The 23,183-nt window shown below is 46.6% G+C and overlaps 1 protein-coding gene across 1 annotated transcript; it reads right to left on the bottom strand.

Annotated features, from left to right (window-relative positions):
- Positions 1 to 362: 362 nt before the first annotated feature.
- On the bottom strand, positions 363 to 20,452 carry LOC307071303 (adipose-secreted signaling protein-like; the record flags this gene model as incomplete). The annotated part of the gene is made up of 5 exons (XM_079730289.1): positions 363 to 463; positions 4,028 to 4,153; positions 19,654 to 19,795; positions 20,005 to 20,144; positions 20,395 to 20,452. The coding sequence occupies 5 exons, from the start codon at positions 20,450 to 20,452 to the stop codon at positions 363 to 365; spliced, it is 567 nt and encodes a 188-aa protein (XP_079586415.1).
- Positions 20,453 to 23,183: the final 2,731 nt, after the last annotated feature.

Here is a 23,183-nt window from a genome sequence, read left to right as displayed (position 1 = left end):
CGTGTGTTCATGCATTAGTGCATGTATGTGTGTACACACATACATATGTACATGAATAACTTGTTCCTTTGTGTTTAACTTGTAGAGGTTCTCATTAGTTTTTGCAATTAAATTTTTCCAGTATACGCCAAATTGTTTGTGTGTATTGTGTATATATATACATACAGTATACCCATATACATATGTATATATATGTGTATGTATATATATATATAAAAACAGTTGATCTAGATTACAATATATTTAAAGATACAATTTGGAATATCATATTTAGGCAAGCATTTATGTAATGTTATGTTACGTGTGTGTGTGTGTGTGTGTGTGTGTGTGTGTGTGTGTGTGTTTGTGGCTGTGTTGTCGGGTCATTTCCTCTTGTGGTTGCTGCTGTGTTTCCCCTGGCTGTCCTTCTCCATCCCCAGACACTTCACCCCCTCCTGCAGCATGGGGGTCCCGTGGTGGGGGTCTACGAGGGCACAACAACGAGGAGATGAGGTACACACCAAGACGAAAGGACGGGAGGATTTTGCTCACTTATTTAAGTGTATGCAACTTGACTCGTTTTGTATGTTTGTTGTCTGTTGCTATTGAATGTGAGACATGAGATGCTTGCTAATCTCTGGGATGTGAGCGTTATTCTACTGTCAATTCAACAGCACTTGACCAACAAAACAAAAATAAAAGGCTGCAACTAAAAGTGAAAAAATGCTGTGCAAATGGTTGATGTATTTAACCCGTTTTAACGTAAAGGTTAGTAGTACTCAATACAGCCAGTGCTCGCTGCGTGGTCTTAAAGAGAAGAAGTGAGCTGCATGATAAGCAGGTTTTATGTTTCAAAGGCGTGGAGCTGTCGGGCTGTTTTCATAGCAACATGCTCTGCTGAAACCAGTTGCAGAGTATTTAGTCTTGATCAACATTGGCTTTTAAGTAATAATACAGCGTAAAACACTTTGAATTTGAGAAAGACCCAAATGGTGATGAACAGAGCACCCAGGTCCTGTTTTTTCATATGGGTGATATTTGCAGTTTGTCACTGGCTGTCGTGTCAGGTTCACGTGAAGTTCTCCAATGTGCTGTTTTCCTACGATACCCAGAGTGACATCTGGAGGCAACTTTCTATCCGATGTACAGTTATCCATTAAACAATTGGATCAAATGTACTTTAATGATATGTATAACAGGCTTTATCAATCTTTGTGAAAGCATATACGCACATATCGACATATACAATACTCCACACGGGCGATCAAATTTGCAGTAGCGCCGAGATCGTTTATTGGCCTGTGGCATGTGCCACCGAGACCACTGACATACCATGGCAGTGGTCGCGGTGGCACATACCATAACTGCCGTTCCGGAGGAACGGAATATGCCATTCTGGAACGGTAACTGCCGTTCAGGAACGGTAACTGCCGTTCCCAACAATGGTATATGACACCAGCACACCCTCCTCCGTATAATTTCAAGACAAGTATTGCCGTAAATGTAAAGCTATATATATTTGGTCTTTATTGACACTATATCACAACATAACGCCGTAAATAAAGGGATTTATACGTTTCTCTTGTCCGATCTGTTGTTAGGATATGTGCGATCTGTTTGTTGCTTTTGAAATGACGGATGCTTTTTGATGCCAACCAACCGCACAACAAGACATGATTGCGGCTCTTGTCGCTCTCGTCTCTTTCTGCATGACATGCGCTTAGAGCGTGGAGTGACATAGACTCATAATCCCTCAGTCCTCGGTTGCTAAGCGACGTCAACGTCTTTGGCGGACTATTTCTCAGCTGATCAACACTACGAATGCTGGTAACAAATAAATTTTAAAAAGACACACCGTGTAAATTTATTGGGCCATATGCTAAAGACGTGTCTATTTCACCGTCATGCAGGCTGTGTTCAGTAAAATAAATAGCGATGTTTTATTAATTTTGATTGATTTCATACAAATCAACAAGCCTCTCCCTGTGTCATTGTGTGTGCGTGTATCCGAGGTGCGTGCGTGCGTGGGGGGGTCTTGATTGACCGATTTTTGAATATTATTCGAATACTTCTCAGCGAATAACGAATAGTATTTTTGCCAGAAATGCACATCCCTAGTATTTACCATTTTACATGAGTGGCATGCCAGTGGAAAAACGGTAGGTGCCAGTATAAACTGGTAATTATCATTTTTCATGAGTGGCATGCCAGCGGAAAAACAGAAGGTGCCAGTATAAACTGGTAATACCATTTTACATGAGTGGCATGCCAGTGGGAAAACGGTGGTTCCAGTAGGAAATGGAACTTTCGATTAACATAATTGGCATGCCAGCGGAAAAACGGTTGGCCTATATGCCATGATACTACTGGATCATGTCGGTATAGAAAGGTTTATGACACTGGATCAGTGTTAAATGATAGGAACCTGTAGGCCTACTTTAATTTTTTGGTTAAACATCAATAGGAACAAATGCAAAACTTAATATTTGGCCTATTGAATAGTTATGAGCTGAAGCAGTCATACAGTAGGCTATATAGGCTATGCTATTAGGACACCTTGATAAAACACAAGTGGAAAAATGGATGACTGTCTAGCCATAGGCTACAGTGCCACCCTATGGTAGATATAGGGACCTGCCTCTGTAGTCATAGACTATAGCTCTAAATCTCTGTTATCGATTAGTCAGACCTGTTTAGGTGACTAGGCTAACTACCGTCACCAGAGCAAGTCTGGCTGTTTTCAAAAGTATCTGTCATTTCAAAAGCAACAACAAACAGATCACACATATCCTAACAACAGAATGGACAAGAGAACCGTATAAATCCCTTTATTTACGGCGTTATGTTGTGATATAGTGTCAATAAAGACCAAATATATGTATAGCTTTACATTTACGGCAATACTTGTCGTATACTCGTCTTGAAATTATACGGAGGAGGCGGGGCGTGCTGGTGTCAAATACCATTGTTGGGAACGGCAGTTATCGTTCCTGAACGGCAGTTTTCGTTCCTGAACGACATATGCCATTCCACCTGAATGGCAGTTACCGTTCCTGAACGGCATATGCCGTTCCTGAACGGCATATGATCTCGATCTCGGCATCTCTCTAAAGTTGACAGCCGCGGGATCAGAGGTGACTTGGCTGGGAGAGCTAGCCTGGCAACGCTAGCTCTAGCTCAGCTACTGGTGGGTTCTACAGCAGTCAATGGCAGTTGGTTTGTGATTGATTTGGATGTTCTACCCCTCGTTTTGGGGAAAAACTGGTGTGCAGCTATTGCTGAGTTCTGCAGCTTTTTGCTAAAAGAAAAAAGGGAAATCTAATGAATCACTGCCTGACGGATCAGACGCTACATCTGCCTACATTTCTTGGCTCCCCGCCACCAGATCCATCGCAAATCTCTCTTTATGAACTCAGAGGTAATGCCCCGGCAGCGGAGATTGCGGCCACACTCCAAGCCTACAAAGCCAACATTAGTTCTGTATTTACGAGGTTGCTGGCATTGCTAATATCTGATACTAATGGGTTATGTTACAGCGATCTGAAGATACACTCTCCTATAAAACCCCATTATAACTACTGCAGCAATGTCTCCGTGTGACATACTAGCTAATTTAGCTGCTGTAAAGTGAAGTTCTGTGGAAACCGGTGAATTAGTACCTTGGGTGCATTGTGTGTCAAAGTGTAGGCTGTGTTATTCCTGTAAGCTAAGTAGACAATGGAAAACTAATGGATACATCCTATGGAAGTCGTGTCGTTTTGGAATCAAGCTGAATAAATCACTGGTGACGTTGTATTTTTATATTATATATGTTATATGTATAATATACGTTTTTTCATGTTTTACAAAAGGCTACTATAATATAGATCATAAGCCTAATTAGCATGCAGCACTATATTAACAATACAAACAAAAATACACATCTGCACACTTTTACTGAGTCACTCTCAAAGGGAGGGATTCATGTCATAGTTGCATAGTTCGTGTATGCAGCAATAAGGAACAGTTAACCAAAGTGTACCAGGAGTCCAAGTGAGGGTGTACCCACCTATGACCCGGGCCTGCAGGCGGACCTTCACACACGTGTCCTTCCTGCCTTTGGTCACCAGGGTGATGTCCTCCTGCAGAACGCCCTCCTGCCGGGTCCGGTACTCACACGTCACCTTGATGCCCCCTGCAAAGAGAGGCCAAGAGACAGAGGTTGGACCAATGACCACGGACACCAGTCCTTGATCATCATATGTGTGGATTGAAAATATAAAATATATGGTTTTGAGGCACATTGCGTTGAACGATACTTGGATTTTCACTAAATGGACATCACTGCCATCACAAGGAAAATCAAAGTTATTTATTATTAACTCCAGACAGACAGGCAGACAGTGTGTGTGTGTGTGTGTGTGTGTGTGTGTGTGTGTGTGTGCGTGCAAGTCTGTGTGTGTAATCAGAGCTGTCCCATTGATTTTTGAAGCCTCCCCTGTCAGCTCGGGCTCATGATATCAGTACTGATCTGTCCTTTGTGCTTGGACTCATTGCATTAAGTCCTTCCCATCATTCTTCCGAGGCAACAACCTTGGTCTTGGTGTCTTGTATGTATACAGTGCTATTGATGTTCAAACAATTATGAGATGTTTGTGAGATTGAAATGCAATGCAAATGACAATGACTAAATTGACTTCCATGTACATTTGTGAATTATAATTACACAGTAAATGTTCCTTCCATGAATTTACAACATATACATTTTTTTGTTATGATTTAACATCATATAATCTCACTAGAAGGAGGAGAAGTCATTCGTTTTTTCACCTGCTTTTGTTTTTACCACAGCAACAAGTAACTGTGGTGCAGTGGTGGAGCCGTTCTGAATTTGAAGCAATTAAGCTCCTGCCCTCTGCTGTCAGTAGCATTAGGGATATCAGCTTTTGGATGTTTGTAGCATGGGGCTACTGGCTTTGGGTCCAAATGTTTTGGTGTTCTTATCCTTGTGGCTAGTAACGTTGGAGTTAGTAATTCAGTGTTAGTAACTTTGGAGCTAGTAGTTTTAGTCCTAGTAACTTTTGATCTAGTAGATTTAGTGCTAGTAACCTCTGAGCTAATAGCTTCAGTGTTAGTAACTTTGGAGCTAGTCGTTCAGGGCCTCGTTTCCTGATAACGACGGATCTTCGCTCGTATGATCATTCTCACGATGGATCTTGCGAACCATCGTGAATCTCTTTGGAGCATTTCCCGAAACTCCTCAACATGAACGCGCATTCGCTGCACTCACGACGTTCGTAGGATTGTACCTGTCCACTGACATGGTGCTGAAACGGGCTATGACGCAGGGGGAGACGCAGGAATGTCGCAGGAAAATGGGGTTAAAAAGGGTTAAAATATCTCCCCATCAAGGCCAACAGTTGAGTAGCCTACGAAAAGAATAGACTGCAATAATAGGAATGCTAAAGATAGTAAACCACAATTGATTAGGCCTAGGCCGACATATGCTATATCAGTCCTAATCCTGAAAGCACTGTGCATACATTTTTTCACGGCATTTCCCCCCCCGCTTGGTCTAGATCCTGCCCATATTGTTGGGCAGGATGAAGTAGGCTATAGGCAGGGTTCGAGTTATGATTCCATCTCTGGGGGTCTCTTAAAGTTGTTGACGGGGGGGGGGGGGGGGGGAGTTTTGAATTGTAAAAAGACACCTTGTGAAGTTATTTTTTCGTTTGGCAAGTAGCCGCTCATTATTGAAAATAAGCCCCTTCAGGTCGAAGCAAGACACCTCTGTTTCGCGTCGGTGTCCGGTTCGCCCTGTCTGGGCTTATTTTCCAGATAATGACCGGCGTTCTATAATAATAATAATAATAATAATAATAATAATAGTAATAATAATAATAATAGTAATAATAAATGTTATTTTTATTATCCCACTTGACGTCAATATTACTCGTGGAACGGAAAATAGCTTTATTTGTAATTACAATATTATGCTGCTGTATTTTCAGAGACCCCCACAGATATTTGAGTTTGCTGCTTTCATGGGAGCCTGACCTCTCTCTATGGGAGCTCAGCTCCCACTGGCTCCCACCTAACTCGAACCCTGGCTATAGGTCTTTTTACACTGCCGAGCCGGTTCGGTCGCAGCTTGGCACGCCCGGCGATTTCACCTTCTTATCTCAAGTTTCCTGTGTAAAACCGAGGGGGTCAAATCGCCCGTTTGTCACGGCGCGGGCTTTCTTGGTTCACTGGGAAAGCCGGGGCTGCGCACGGAGTCTCTGACCTCTTCAGAATAATTTGTATTATTGTGTAACCCAGGCCGTGCGAGCTCACGCCACTCCACACCCGGACTCTGCGTTGTGTTTGGTGTAGGTGTTGGGGGGGGTGCGGAAGGAGGGACACACGGATGGTTTTCTTGATTTATGGCTCGGACCACGCCGCCGTTTATTTCTCTCATTCACAGCTCAAACGTTCAACCTTACGGCAGAGAAACAAACAATTGACATAAGTATAAAAAAGAAAAGAAAGAAGAGAAGGATTCACCTACGGCTAGCATTCTACCACAAAACATACGGATAAAACATAAGTACTTTACATTTACACAGAGCACCGTTTATGCAGCTTACCTTACGGCAGAGAAACAAACAATTGACAAAAATGGCGCTTGCGCGGGCGAATCCCTGCAACAAAACGGTGGCCTGTAAGGCCAAAAGGCCACAATCGCTAAACCGCTGAGGACCAACAACAACACAACAGCGCCATCCATGGTCGCGAAAAGGCAACTACCCTACATCCACCCCTTCTTTAATTGATGGCGTCTCAGTCATCATAACAAAATAAGCAAAATAAGGACCACCTATTAAACATAAACAAAGAGAACTGCCAAAATAAACATGTGAAGAATGAATAAGTGTGGTGTGCAGTGTTTTATGATGAAAATGTGTGCATGTACCCCCCCATTAAGGTGGGTGCTTTTGCTGTGTTAAGCTACATGTGTCCTGCTGCTCTTCTTGCTTTGGCTCTCTGCCACAACTTCCATCCTCTCTCTATCTTCTGCCGATCCTCCTCTGACTCCACGACTCGTAGCTCACAGGACAGCTTTTTGGGGGGACGTCGATTTCTCGGCGCGTTCCTCCTCGGAACATTGGGCCTGGGAGGCAGGCTGGTGCCCCTGGCTGTTAAATGTCCCTCCTCTCCTTCACTCACTCGTCCCGTCTCTGTATCCACTTCCTCCAGTTCTGTGTGTTCACACTGTCCATTTATTGTCCCAGGTACACACTTCTCCACATTGTCCTCCGGGTTATCCACTTCCAAGTCCTCCACTTTGTCTGACTCCTCTCCGGCTTGCTCTCCCATGTCCTCTGTATTCTCCATCTCCATGTTCTCTGTATCCTCCATGTTCTCCTCTGTGTCCGGTTCTACCTCTCCTCTTGTCATCCCACCAGCCCGATCGACTGGAAGAAACATACACTGTGTGAGGAGATTGCGATGGACCACTCTCTCTGTGTTGCCATTTTCTGAGCGCACCACATACACAGGAATGCTGGGCTGCTTCTTCACCACAATGTATGGCCGGGGCTCCCACTTGTCTCCCAGTTTCTGCCGCCCCTCCACATGACACACTTTAACCAGAACTCTGTCACCTGGGTTGAAGACTTGACTCTTTGCTCTCTGGTCGTAATATTTTTTCTGTTGTCCCTTGGCTTGGTGAGAGGTCTGATTGGCCTGGGCATAAGCTTGTGACAGACAGTCATGCAGAGTCTGGACATACTCACTATACTCACATGGCTCATTAGTGGTCTGCAGCCCGAAGATCAGGTCGACAGGGAGCCGGGGATGCCTGCCAAACATCAGGTAATACGGCGTGTAACCAGTAGAGTCATGGCGTGTGCAGTTGTAGGCGTGTGTCATTGCATCCACATATTCATGCCACCGCGGCTTCAGGTGAGGCTCCAGTGTCCCAAGCATGTTCATGAGGGTGCGGTTAAACCTTTCAGTGGTTCCGTTGCCCTGGGGGTGATAGGGGGTTGTGTGGGTCTTGGTGATGCCAGTACACTTACACAACTCCTTCACAACAGCACTTTCAAAATTGCGCCCCTGGTCTGCATGCAATTTCGCAGGGAAACCAAACCGACAGAAGAAGTTTTTCCACAGCACTCTGGCAACAGTGTTGGCCTTCTGGTCTTTAGTGGGGTACGCCTGTGCGTAGCGTGAGAATTGGTCAGTGACGATGAGAACATTTTCTATGCCGCCCTTTGACCTCTCCAGAGTCAGAAAGTCCACACATACGAGCTCCATGGGGGCACTGCTGTGAATGCTGACCAGGGGAGCCTTTACTCCTGCAGTTGGGGTCTTTCTCAGGCAGCACCTCTCACACTGCTCACACCAAGCCTTTATCTCCTGGAACATGCGTGGCCAATGAAATCTCTCTCTTATCATCTGCACAGTCCTCTCCAAACCTAAGTGCCCTGAGTCATTGTGAAGAGCCGTCTTGACTGATTCACGCAGCTTCTCTGGCAGTACTAGCTGCTCCACTGCTCCCCTTTGGCTGTCTCGGATGCGGCGGTACATGATACCATCTCTGATCACTAACCTCCTCCACTCCTTTAAGAGAAGGCACACCTGCCCACCACCACTGATCCTCTCGCTGCGGCTCGGCTTCTGGTCGAGACTCTTGTAGTGCAGGACAGGGCCGATGACAGGATCTTCTTTCTGCCCTGCGCGGATCTCCTGTTTCGTCATGGCAGTCACTCCACTCCTATGTCTCTGTAGGGCTCATTAAGTGTGGGGGGTTCAGACTGGGGTTTCTCTGAGGCAGACGTGCTCCTGGCTGTGGGGTTTACTGGGTCCTGTGTGGGCTGTCCCACACCATGCCTGGGCTCACTGGACCTCACCTGCTGGGGGCACGTTTGCAGGACCTCGGTGACCTCCTGGTTGGACATACGGGAGAGGGCATCCGCGTTAGCGTTGCTCTGGCCCCTCCTATACTGGACATCGAAGTCAAAGGCAGCCAGCCGAGACACCCACCGCTGGCCCGTAGCATCTAGCTTTGCAGAGGACATGACATATTTAAGAGGGTTATTGTCTGTCTGGACTGAGAATCTACGCCCATAGAGGTGGTCATAGAATTTGTCTGTCACCGCCCATTTTAAAGCGAGGAACTCGAGTTTGTGTGCAGGATACCTCGTCTCAGCTGGACTCAAACCCCTGCTGGCGAATGCTATGACCCTCTCTGCTCCACTCTGAACTTGCACCAAGACGGCGCCGAGCCCCTCCCCTGAGGCGTCCGTCTGAAGGACAAAAGGCAGGCTGTAATCAGGATAGCCCAGGACTGGAGCGGTCGTCAGCCTTTCTTTCAGGGTCTGGAAAGCCTCTTCACAATCACAAGTCCACAAGAAGGGTGGGTCAGGTGCCAGACTTTTCTTCCCGCCTCTTTTCTTCTTCCTTGGGTCACCAGTAGTGAGGCGGTACAAGGGAGCAGCTAGGGCGGAGTATCCACTCACATACCGGCGGTAATAACCAGCGAACCCCAGGAATTGCAGCACTTCCTTCCGGTTTGTGGGTCTCACCCAGTCCTTAACCCTGTTGATCTTCTCTGGGTCTGTCCGGACTCCCTCAGCAGACACCAAGTGACCCAGATACTGCACTTCCTGCCTCATCAGCTGGCATTTGGAGGGTTTTAACTTCAAGCCATGCTCCTGGAGCCGATCAAACACCAGCTGCAGCCTCTCCAGATGCTCATCAAAAGTTTTGGAGAATATGATGAGGTCATCAAGGTAAATCAACAGGTGAGTGAAGTTCAGATCTCCGAAGCAGCAGGTCATGAGTCTCTGGAAGGTGGAGGGGGCGTTCTGCAGTCCAAAGGGCATCCTGTTGGCCTCGAACAGCCCCATCGGTGTGCTGAATGCTGTCTTGTGTTTGTCATGCTCCGCCACCTCCACCTGCCAGTAACCCGACGTGAGGTCCAGTGTAGAGAAGAACTTTGCTTGCCCCAGAGCTTCCAGGGCCTCTTCTATTCTGGGCAGGGGGAAGGCGTCTCTTGTGCAGCAGGAGTTTAACTTTCTGTAGTCAATACACAACCTTAAAGAGCCGTCCTTCTTGGTCACAAGCACTACAGGTGAAGCATACGGACTCTTACTGGGCCTGATGACTCCTGTAGCCTCCATCTCAATCAACAACTTTCTCACATCTTGCCACTGTGCTGGGGGAATCTTGCGATAAGGGAGCCGAAAAGGCTTGGAATCAACTAGAGGGATGTCGTGCTGCACTGTCTTTGTGTGGCCATAATCCATGGGATGCTGGGAAAACACACTTACATTCCTCTCCACAAGATCTTTAAGGAGGGAGCGCTGGTGCTCATTCTCAACTGCTGCTTCACCCAAGTCCACTCCACAGCTCGCCACAACCTGATCCAGACTCATGCACGTCTCTTTGCTCTTGCTCTCGTGACATTGGCCCTGCTTTTTGTCTGAAAAGTCCACCACGCTGTTCACCAGGGAAACTTTGGCCAGATGTGTGTGAGGCTTGATGGTAATAGTCTGCTGGGACAGGTTCATTACCCTGACAGGGGCACATCCTCTCTTTACATCAGCGAGGACTTTGGCGACTAAGAGGTCTTGGGGGAGCTGCAGGGAGGAGTGACCTTCAATCATTGCAGTGTAAGTCTTTCTTTGTGGGCCAGCCTTTATCTTGCACATTAAATCCATCTCTTTTCCCCCAGGAATGTGTACCTTGCGGCCAGTGTACACAGCAGGGCCCACCACGTCATCCACATCATTATGTTCTATGCCCCCAATCTCCAGCAGAGAAGTGTACCACTCTGGATGGCTCTGCTTGACCTGGTGGAGAAACTGCTGGCCATAGGTTGCTCGGAGATGGGTTCTGGAGGCACGGAGGACATTAGTTCCCACAAGCAGAGGGACAGAGGAGCGATACTCAGAGTCAGTTACAACAAAAGCTGGCACATTCTTGAACTCTTTTCCCAACACAGTCAAGTTGATGCGCAGGACACCATGGTAAGTTACACTCTGACCGGCTGCACCTTCAATGGGAATTTTAGAGGGCTGGAGCTTTTGTGTCTGGAGGATGGGGTGGTTGCACCAGTATTGGTGTGTAATACTGGTTATCTGAGAGCCTGAGTCAATGAGCGCTCTGCACTTCATTCCATTGACTTCCACCTCCCCCTCATTCCTGGGGCCCACTAAAGGGGTATCCTCTTCTCCATCACCAGTCTTGCTCACCTGCAGTGGGGGGTCTTGCTGCTTGCCCATAGTCGCCCCGGTGACCATGGGCTCTAGCCGTTTAAAGGCAGAGTGGGGTGAGGTGTGGTCCCTTCTGCAGGGGTCATGGGCTGAGGTTGTTGGGCCCATATCTGATTGGGATCTGGGAAGACTGCTCTGCAAACCCGGGCTATATGTCCTTGCTTCCCACAACGGTAGCATGTGACAGCTGAAGTCTGGGTTGTGGGTCCGGGGGGCGGCCGGGCTCTTGGTGGGGGGACAGGGGCAGAGAAGGGAGCAGCCATTCTTGATTCAAGGTGCGTCAGCTTAGCCATCTGCTCCTCTTGACAAAGGGCTAATTTCTTGACGAGATCTGTTTGCTCTGACCACTCTGATGTATGTTTAGCTTTGTCTGTCTTCATATTTAAAGTACACTCTGATGCAACCTGGACCTGTGCATAGGTGTTCTTTGACTTGTTTAATGACTGGAACTTTTTTGTCTCTTTTGCCAGATTTCTGAGCTCATCTTGCAGCTCCCGGAAGCTCAGAAGCCGAGGTTTCATTGGAGCAATCCTCATGTACACTTCCTCCTCATTTAGTCCTCTTAGAAACTGTCGGGTGAGTTTACTGTCACGGTCAGGGAAAAGCTTGCCCCCTCTTTGGGTTTCTTCTACAGCTCGCAGTGTTGCCTCTAGTGCTATAGCATAAGAGCAGGCAGACTCACCTGGCCGCTGGCCACGTTCATAGAAGTCGGCCAGTGGGTCCAGGGAGCCCTGTGTGTCACCGTACTCTGCCCTCAGCTCTTCAAATGCCTTCTCAGGGGTTTGGTTATGGGGGGGTAGATTCAGGATCAGCTTCCTGGCCTCACCACTCAGGTGACGTACCACAGTGGAGAAGCGGAGATGGGGCGGGAGCTCTATTGCCTCCAGGAGATATTGCATGTCACGAACCCAGTCCTCTATAAGCATCTTGCTGTCAGCGTTACCAGTGAAGACTTGGACATTCTTCACCTGATGAGTCTGCAGGAAACTGCCATAGGCTGCTGGTGGGGGGCTTGGGGTGGCTGTGGCTCTGACAGGGGCGTTTAGAGGTGCAAGCATGTGCTGGATGGAAGATGGAGGCAGGAGGGCGTGTTGGGGGACTGCATCTGGATACATGCTGACTTGAGGGACTGAGGCAGGGGGCTGTAGATATACTGGGGCTTGGGTGTGGGGAGAAGATGTGTAGTTGAAAGCAGCATGGGCAACATTCAGAGAGGTGGGCGCAGCTGAAGTGGGGCCCCATGCACTGGTGGCAGATGAGTGCAGGGGAATCTGAGCATGGTGTGCAGCAGCTTGTGACATGTGCAACTGGGGGATTTGTCCATAGTCTGTGCCTTGGGAGGTCTGTTCAGCTGTAGAGGGGTTATTCATAGTGTTCATTGTGTGTGGTGTTGGGAAACTCAACATGGGGGCTTGGGGTGCAGGTAAGGGAACAGTATCGCTGGTGGGGACCTGGGGGCTTGGCTGATAAACTTGCGTTGGATAAGGGGAGACAGCTGGCTGGTTCATGGTGGGCTGCTGTATGACTTGTGTCTCTGGGAAGTTGGGATATGGGGGGCTTTGAGGTGGCAGGGTGACTGTGGGGGGCCTTTGCACACTGGTCTGGGGCAGGAGGACAGGGGGCATGGTAATGTGCACAGCCGGCTGGAACACTGGGGGAGTTGCACGGGGATCAGTATAGGGGGACAGAATTGGGGGTGATGGGTTGAGCTGTGCGCCCAGTCCAAAGTCTGTGGGCAGCCGGACTGGAGTGTGGTACTGCAGCTGCTGAGTAGGGGACCTGAGGAACTGGGTGGTTAGCTTTGACCTCACAGATGGTTGTTGGTGACTGGTGGAAGCTCCATCACTGGGGAAGTGAGTATGCGTTCTGCTTGGGGAGTCATAGCTGTGGGTTGTTGCAGGCACAGGGGTGGGTGGGCCTGATGTTGCTGCAGTGAGACCCTGCTTCAGTGGAGAGTCTGCATGGTCACTCATCATCTTCAATATTCTCTTCACAGGAATAACTTAGTTCGTCACACACAGTTCAGTACGGCGGCGGCGTTGAGGGGCTGCGGCCAGCCTCGCTTCCTCTTCGGCCTCGGAGCGCCACAAATCCGGGTCACGGCACCAAAGATGTAACCCAGGCCGTGCGAGCTCACGCCACTCCACACCCGGACTCTGCGTTGTGTTTGGTGTAGGTGTTGGGGGGGGTGCGGAAGGAGGGACACACGGATGGTTTTCTTGATTTATGGCTCGGACCACGCCGCCGTTTATTTCTCTCATTCACAGCTCAAACGTTCAACCTTACGGCAGAGAAACAAACAATTGACATAAGTATAAAAAAGAAAAGAAAGAAGAGAAGGATTCACCTACGGCTAGCATTCTACCACAAAACATACGGATAAAACATAAGTACTTTACATTTACACAGAGCACCGTTTATGCAGCTTACCTTACGGCAGAGAAACAAACAATTGACAAAAATGGCGCTTGCGCGGGCGAATCCCTGCAACAAAACGGTGGCCTGTAAGGCCAAAAGGCCACAATCGCTGAACCGCTGAGGACCAACAACAACACAACAGCGCCATCCATGGTCGCGAAAAGGCAACTACCCTACAATTGCATACTCCCGAATGTTTTAATTTTTTTTATGAATGAAGACACCCGCATGCAATAATGAGTTCACGTCTGAGTGTAGACTACAAACGAGATCAACTATGGTCAGGGATGTTCGTTACTGTCTAGACAGGGTCCAATTAATAGTGAACTTCATCACAGCCTCACCGAAGCGCCTACAATGCTTAATGCAAACAATCGCAACCATGGGCGTCAGTTTGGTTTGAAAGTTTCTGGGGACAGAGACGAATTCAGAAGTGCATTTTCAGAAGTGCTGGGTACAATGAGGATGCACTTTTTTCTCTCTTTAGTGCCGGTAATCAAAGGTTCTGAAATACGGAATACCCATGTAGCTAATTACTAAGGAATAAAATGTATACAAAATCTGTCTGGCACGTTTTATGAAGAAAACGTTTCCAAAAAGCATCGGACAAATGACCCACTATGTTCTGCTCCATGTATCCAATGTTGACGTGACATGATTAGCCATATCATTCTGAAAATGCACTTCCGAATGCGTCTCTGTCCCCAGCACATTTCAAACCAAACTGACGCCCATGGCTAAGCTAACACCATAAACAAGAGGAGCTAGGAAAGGAAATCAACTGTGTGTTTAAGTTCAGAAGGGCCAAACGTGTGGCTACACACAGCACTACAAAAGTCGTCAAGATTGAAAAAGAAAAAAATATTTGTTGCACAGCTGAACGCTGTATCACATCATGAGCTGGCTGTTCTCAATTCACAACACGCATTCCATCAAAACTAGCCTACATCAGGCATTCTGACCAAAACTTATGCACTCCCCCCACAATTATTCCAGAATTCAAGCAAAGCAAGAATGACCAAAAGTCACTTTGTGTCAACAAGAGACTGACTCCACCGACTATCAATTGCAAGTTAAAACAGCCGACCACTTGAGTGCAAAAAACACATAAGACCTCGCCACAGCACCAGCAAATCTTAAGCAATAAATATCGCGTCTTACCTTTATTTATGTGGCAGTGGTCTGCAGATGCATCCCGTGGTGTAGCGTACCGCATCCATTTAGTTCAACAGGTTATCGTTCTGATACTGTCCATGGTACTAGCAACCTGCTCCGGTGCTTTTTACCTATGTAAACAGCAGGCTAAACTGATTTGATTGTCTGATGCCTCATCATCCCAGCCAAAGAGTATTGGTATTATTAGTAATGGCTACTTGCCAAATCGAAAAATAACTTCACACAGTGTGTCTTTTTCCAATGTATTTGTTATCATTCGTAGAGTTGATCAGCAGAGAAATAGTTTGCCAAAGTCGTTGACGTCGCTTAGCAACCGAAAACGCTGGGGTTGATAAATTACCGGACTGCGGAGTGATACAGATGACGTGAATCAGTGGCAAAAAAACAACACTTTCCCTGACAGCGGTCAAATATGGTGGATGTCAGCATTCTACTGCATTGACAAGAGCCGTGTAATAATCAAAAATAATTGACAGCTGAACGTTAGGAAGGCCCATGCAAGTGAATGGAGCAGTCTACAGCATTGAGAAGAGCCGTGTAATAAGTAAGGGATAATGTATAGAACGCCGGTCATTATCGGGAAAATTAGCCCCGAAAGGGCGAACAGGACACCGACGCGCAGCGAAGGTGTCTTGGTTCGACCTGAAAGGGCTTAATTTCGATAATGACCGACGACGTTCTATACATTATCCCCTTTATTACACGGCTACGTGCCAAAACGAAAAAATGACTTCACATGGTGTGTCTTTTTACAATTTATTTGTTACCAGCATTCGTAGTGTTGATGAAAAATAGTCCAAAAACGTGGACGTCGCTTAGCAACCGAAGACGCTGGGGTTGAAAAGTTACCGGACTACTTGAGGAGTGATACCAAAGACGTCATTATAGGCAAAAGGTTTTCCTTGACAGCTTAGCAACGGTGAATTATCAAATATAATTCACCGCCAGAAGTTGTGAAGAGCCCATGCAAGTGAACGGAGCGTTCCACGGCATTGAGAAAATCTGTGTAATAATCCATAATAATTCAACTCGATTTTTTTTTACTTTTTTTTTTACAAGTGGTGGGTACAAAATGAATCTTAACGAAATCTGGTGGGGACGCGTCCCCAGCAGACCATGATGGTTGAATTAAAATCAGAGGGAGACAGCAAGTGCAGCTCGAAAGCGACCTCCCACACAAGAGGGGGAGGTCGCTGTGACAATTATATGCCTTGTGACGTGGCGTTTGATCGGTACATTTCGGCTGCGCATGTATTTTTGGAATTTTTAATTGCTGCAATAAATTATGTTGTTGTTGACTTCTAACAGGTCTCTATCTTTGCTGTTTAAATCTAACAGTAGTCTATGAGAAATATATTGGCGGTAACCACTGTTTTTGGTTGTGAAAGTGCTCAAGCTGGGCATTCCGTGGTATTGGATGTGTTTTAATAAAACGCATCCAATACTAGGAATGTCTGGTGGTGACGCTACTGAGGCTATAGTAGGCTAACGATGCTCTTAGCGTCCTACGAGTACCCCTGGAGTCCTTGTTAGCTACGAGCGATTGTTACCAACGATGCTTTCGGGAAACGGTGTGAAAACTGTACGATGCTCGTACGACGCACTTCATGATCCACTTAGGCTAACGATGCTTTCGGGAAAATGGGCCCAGTGCTAGTAACTTTGGAGCTAGTAGTTTCAGTGCTAATAACCTTGGAGCTAATAGCTTCAGTGTTAGTAACTTTTATGCTAATTAGATAAGACAAGATAACAACTTTATTAATCCCCTGGAGGAGAAATTCCTTAATAGCTTCAGTGTTATTATTGGAGCTAGTAGTCTTAGTCCTAGTTATTATGGAGCTTGGGGTGCAACGGATCCCAAAACTCACAGTTCGGAACGTGTCATGGTTTTTGAGTCACGGGTCGGATAATTTTCGGATTGACAACAAAAAAGATAAGACAAATGTACCTTTAAATAAAATCTTCAAATGTGTAAAAAACAAATAAAGTGAACAATTTAGTAATAATCCTGCTTCCTTTAAGCATAGTAAATATTTAAAAAAGATTGTGTCCAGATAAAATAAAAACTTAAAGTGCAATCTGAGGCATTATTCCTTCTTTTTAACATGGATAGTAAATAAAAGAAAAAAAAAACGTGTCCAAAGGAAGCACCGCAGACCTGGATTTACAACTTTAAAGGGGAACTATGGAACTTTGGCTACTTCTTCTTCCCTACAGCTTCAGAGGAGATATTTTACAACACTGTCGTAACAACTCGTTGATGACCCCTCACCATCCACGCTAGCCATGTGCATTTGTTTTCAAAGAAGCCGGCGAATGCGTGGAGCCATGTCCGAGGTAGATGTTAATAAAGACTAGACAAGGTTATACATTTTGAAAGGGTGTATGTGATACAATAAACCCATCCTTTTTTATAGTTGACGGGGCGATGTATCCCAGTTTAGAATTGTTTTATCTTTGGTTGTTGAACAGAACGATCAGTGTCAGAGTGTTGGCCAACATAATACATAAGGATAGCATGAACAATTTGCGCAGCAATCGCACATTTATGCATCTGCTGAAGTACGTCACTTGTTTACGGAATTACAGGGAAATGGATTCAGAGATCGAGACGGTATGCTGTCGCTCGTCCCCGCAAGAGTTGTCATAGGCAGATGCTGTGTCTGGAAGATTAGGGACAAATTTATGTTTGCGTGTAAATGCTTGCAAATAAACATTCTAAATAAATATTATTGTATATGGTTTTAAAATGTTTCAATTTTTTTAAATAACAGATGTTTTCACCACCTTTCTTTCATTTGTTCAATAATACACACTTTTGTTAGAAAAATATTTATTTTGGATATTGAAAGAAATCCAAGTGACAGTTCTTCGTGGTTTGTTTTTTGCCTTACGGCTATTGTGTAACATCTTCTTGAGGGTTCTCTGGATTTTCTCGTGACACTCCTCGTGACACCCACATCCGCACAAGTTCGGATGTGGGTGGTGGATGTACCGGGCCAGGCAGGCCGAGCCGTCTTGGGTCATCAAGCCTTCTCATAACAATGCTGTTTGCCAATGCTTGTAACTAAGAAAAAATACAAAGCAATCTTTTTACAAACATGTTTACAAGCGGGGAACTACACTAAAGGTATAACATGGCTAAAGCTATAATGGAGGGTCACATATCGTAACAGTTCTGTTACCGACGAATATGTGCTAGCAGCTCTCGTGCAGGGTACTGCATTATATGGCCAGCCGGACATATCGCATGATATAGGCTATACACTCTTAGAAAAATAGGAGGCATTCGAATAGCGGTCTAATGATCTAAATAAACAAGAACCTGGGTTCGGGGATTTAGCCTGTATCTGAGGGATGAGACAGAGGAACAGCAAAACAACCATGGAAACAAAGGTTTGGTAGCGAGTACGCTAACAAACCAGCAAGCAAGCAAGCTAGAAACATACAGGGCTCACAACAAAACGGTTGAGCAAACACATGTTCACAGAGACTGTGAACATCAACATCAAGAAGCCACAATACAAAGAGGACAAAGTTCACCCAAGGGTACTTACAATTTCAAGAGCAACACGGCCATGGCAAGTCGGCATCCGATTTGCAGTCTTCTTTTTCTTTCAGTTCACGCTATTCCTGAGAAGCTCGCCCAACGTTTACTCATGTCTGGCCTCTCTGTCGGTCAGTCTCCCTTTTCTCTCCTTCTGTTTCTCCGACATTGGTTTTCTCAGTCTCTTTTTAGCCTGGTGATCCATGATGAATGTAACAATCCCTTCGCTACTTGTGTTTATATCAAGCCGGTTCCGTGTTTGTGGGTCTTTAGTGCCGTAAAGCAATTCGGTGCTTCGCGAGACCCGAGACTCCCGCGAGAGTGGGCGGCGGGTCGCCGGCAGAATCTTGCATATTCCATTTTTCCACGACCCATAAAGGGTTATAGAACCATCACAATGACTCTTAACCTGTTACATTAAGGTAAATTAAGCCACAAAAGTTGCATAGTTCCCCTTTAAATTCCGGATGTCTGCATTGCTGGGGGGAGTTTAGAGTCTACGCTCTCCCCAGGCAAGGCAGACATCCTCATCATTTTTTTTTCATCAAGTATCTTAGCGAAATACAGTTTCTGTTGTGTTTTATTTGGCATTTTGTAAGTCCATTGATTTCTGTTTGAAGACTCATTGCTCAGTGACTCTGTTCTAGCCCTACTGTTGATACGGAGAACCGAGCGAAAAGACCACAACCAAAAATAAACAGCCAATTTCCGCTTCCGGTTCGGTTTCCGTTTCGATGGGATTTACAAAATGCCAAATAAAACATGACAGAAACTGTATTTCGCTACAATACTTGATAAGGAACATCAATGAATACCACTAACCACTCGGGGAGTTGCACATTTCTGAAAACTAACGTTTAGGGTTGTTTTAAGGACAGTTTTGTGAATGCCCTAAGCCAGCCATTCTGAAGCAGGCAGGGGCGATTCGAAATGAGCCAAATACCCAAGACAGGACCAATAGTCATCATTTCGGTGTGTCAACCACTATATTTCATCCTAGATAAGTCAGAAAGGGGGTTCAATGTGCTAAATACCGGAATTGTCCTTTAAACATGCGCCGATCACGTGAACACACAGCTTTTTTTATCAGCTGATCCGCGGATCACTTGCGTCCCGAACCGTGAGGGTTGATCCGTACGGATCACGGGTAGCCCGTGATCCGTTGCACCACTATTTGCAGCTAATAGCTTCAGTGTTAGTAACTTTAGAGCTAATAGGTCAGTGTTATTAACGTTGGATGTTGCGTATTGGATGGGATGGGGTCACAGTTCAGACAGGATCTGGACCTACCTTCCAGTGTGCTGGTGATGCAGTGGACTCTGAGGCTGCTATGTGCGGCAGGAGGCAGCGAGCAGAGCTCCTTGCCCACGGTCTGGACGTCCGGCACGGTGAAGACCACCTCATAGCGGTGGTGACTCCTCAGGAACCCGGCCTGGGCAGGTGGGTAACATTCAGTCAAGAGTAAGACTACAAAATAAATGGAGAAACATGTCTTTATAAACAAAAGGAGTTGTTGTTACAAAGTTAGTGTAAATGCAGAAGAAAATGTCCAAATTACAGATGTGTGTGTGTGTGTGTGTGTGTGTGTGTGTATGTGTTTGTGTTTTGTGTGTGAGTACACTAGGATGAACATGGACACACCTTGACCAGGAAGCTACCATCCTTCTCTGGGATGGCCGTGATGGTTGCCGGGGATGTCTGGTCGTCACGTCGTGTAGGAGAGCCTGGGGGCTCGTTGTCGTCTGGGAAACGCACACCACCCCCTTTACTGGAGGTGGACCCTTGTGACCGGTAGGACAGGGGAACACACCACAACTAAAGCTAAATATGGCCGTACCATTCAAAGGTGCTTTCACAAAGACTCCAGTGTTGTAAAGAGAGAGCAGAAAAGATTGTCAAACTAAACAAAAACATCCCCTCCCTAACTTCTCCCTCCCTAAGTTCCTCCGCCATTTAGAGGGTGCATTTACTGTCTATCAGAGAGGAGATGCACAGAAAAGAGCTGGGAGCTATAAGCTCTTAAATCATCACCTTCAATCCTAAATTCAAACATCTGGGTCTCGTGTTTCAAGTAGTTCTTTTGACACATTGTTGTAAAATATGCAGGATGGCAAGAAAACTTCTTGCCATCTGTCTCTCCCCATGGCCCCGATCACAACCTATAAGTTGAATTCTTTCAAACATGTGTGAAACACACACATACACACGCACAGACACAAGTCCATGGAAACACATACACACGGGCGGGCGCGCACACACACACACACACACACACACACACACGCACTCACGCACACAAATCCATAGTAACACATATAGTGTGGCAACCCGGGCCCGACACAGCGGCCATGGATGCCTAGGGGACAGGTGGTGCAGGGGGTCTACCACCCTTCTCCCCCAGAGGGCACCGGGGACCGCATTGGTGCGGCCCCGCTCAAGTAAAAGGGGAAACACCTGCGAGGGAGAGCGATCAGACGTAGGTGAGAGATATAAAGGGAAGCGGAGACGGGCTAATGAAAAAACGTGTGGATTCAGTGTAGGGCCGAGGACCGGACCGAGATAGGCTCCTAGGACGGACCACTGCAGCCGAGACCCGTTCCCGAGGAGGCCGACGGGCCATATGGACAGAGCGCCGCAGACCGCGATCGGGAGAAGAACGCGTGAGAGTCGGAGAGAGAGGACCGGAACGTCCCCCGAGGCTCACGGAGCCCGGACTTTTGATTTATAGTTTTACCGGGATGGGCGAATCCCCTTGTTGTTTTATTTTCCCCTGAATAAATGTGCCGTTGCCGGCCACACACAAACACACACACACACACACACACACACACACACACACACACACACACACACACACACACACACAGATATCCTCAGAGAGACAGACGGATGGGAACCAACCTTTTCTGCCTGTTGCCATGGTGCTCTGGTTATGAATCAGGAAGTGTTGGATCCGTAGCGAGTGAAGTCATCACATCACTGTCATGTTAGGAGAGAGGGAGGGAGAGAGAGACAGAGAGAAAGAGAGAGTGATGGCCTTATATGGCAGTCGAATCTCGGGTCCACTCAGCAAACAATGACATTTTGACACTTGGAACAAATAGCCAATTGATTTATTGCAATTTCACATTTTTGTTCAATCCAAATGCCTTCCAGCACAAAGCACTAAAAGCAGTGCACCAACCAGGGCACCAACCTAGAAGAAAGTCCCACCCAGAGCTGGTGCTGGTGGGCTGACCCAGGTCAGCCCACAACACTCTGGCCAAAACAAGGTATCTCCAAGCACACCCAGAACCCGATCCAAAAGGGACAATTATTGGCCCTGAGCCATCAGGACACACCAGCAGAGAGCAGAGCACCGTGTCTGCCTTCACACCCAGGGAGACGCAGAGCAGACCCGGGCGTGGTGGACCAGCCCTAAAGACCGGTCCACAGACAGACAGAACGGTCCAAAGACAGACCTGTCGATAGACCAGTACACAGACAGAAAGACCTGCCCACAGACAGACCGGTCCACAGACAGACCAGTACACGAACAGACCGGTCCACAGACAGACCGGGCGACAGACAGACCGGCCGACAGACAGACCGGTCCACAGACAGACAGACTGGTCCACGAACAAACTGGCCCACAGACAGACTGGTCCGCAAACAAACCGGTCCACAGACAGACCCTGGAGACGGACCACAGATAGACCAGGCTTGGTGTACTATTACTGTTCACATTGTGTTTTACTCTGCTAATACTTCTGTAGTTCTTTGTACCAACTGTTACTGATGTTTACTGCCTTGTCTCTTCTACCATTACTTGTTTCATTGTGTTACTTCTGTCATTGCCACTGTTTTGCTTTGGCAATATTACGGAATGCCTTTCTCATGCCAATAAAGCCCTTACATTTAATTGAATTGAATCTGTATCTCTCGGTCTCTCTGTCTCTGTCTCTGTCTCTGCCCCTCTCTCTCTCTCTCTCTCTCTCTCTCTCTCTCTCTCTCTCTCTCTCTCTCTCTCTCTCTCTCTCTGACCTTGAGGTTTTTTTTTGGTCTGAAGGTGAATAGAAGCAAAATTCAGCTTTGACTGGTCGAGGCAGAAGAACTGTGAGGCATAAATACAACATAGTAAAAAGTTGTAATGATGACACATCATGTCAGCCTTTTTTTTCTGCTGCCTCTATTGCCCTTTACAACTCCTTATTTATTCTATTTAATCTATTTTTTTCACAACCACAACTCTGCCAAGGTCAAAACATGTCTTAAACCATCAATGTGCAGTCTCTGTGTGTGTGTGTGTGTGTGTGTGTGTGTGTGTGTGTGTGTGTGTGTGTGTGTGTGTGTGGCCTCATCTATAGTCTAGAGTAATGACAGAATACCTAACATGTAGGACAGCATAATTTCCATTCCATTGTTGTGGAAGTGAAATGTGTGGACTGTACACGCTGTACATATGAAATGTATGAATTTGTAAAGCAAATTAACCAAACTACATCCCATAATAACCGGATCTATTGTGATGACGGGCTGTCCCGTCACCTCTATGTTCCCACAAGCAACACTCCCCTCAAATGCCACATCTTTAAAACAGTGACCTCTAGGGATTAAATCGCAGTCCCATCTTTTTGTCTGAAGCCAGGATCCCCATTTGGAACATAATTACCATTTTTTGGTGATGATTTTCTAGAAATAATCGATATCATCCCTTTCAGCTATCAATGTAACACTGTAGACTATTTTAAATGGTTGTTGCTAGGGTAACCGTCTCCCCTGTGGAGGCGCCTGCGTGTTGTCCCGTCCAATGTCCTGGGGTGTTCAGACGATGGATGAAC

This window comes from Pollachius pollachius (genome assembly GCF_949987615.1).
Source record: "Pollachius pollachius genome assembly, chromosome: 2".
Classification (NCBI taxonomy): domain Eukaryota; kingdom Metazoa; phylum Chordata; class Actinopteri; order Gadiformes; family Gadidae; genus Pollachius; species Pollachius pollachius.
The sequence above is the reverse complement of the archived record's forward strand: the minus strand, read 5'-3'. Positions and strand labels throughout refer to the sequence as shown.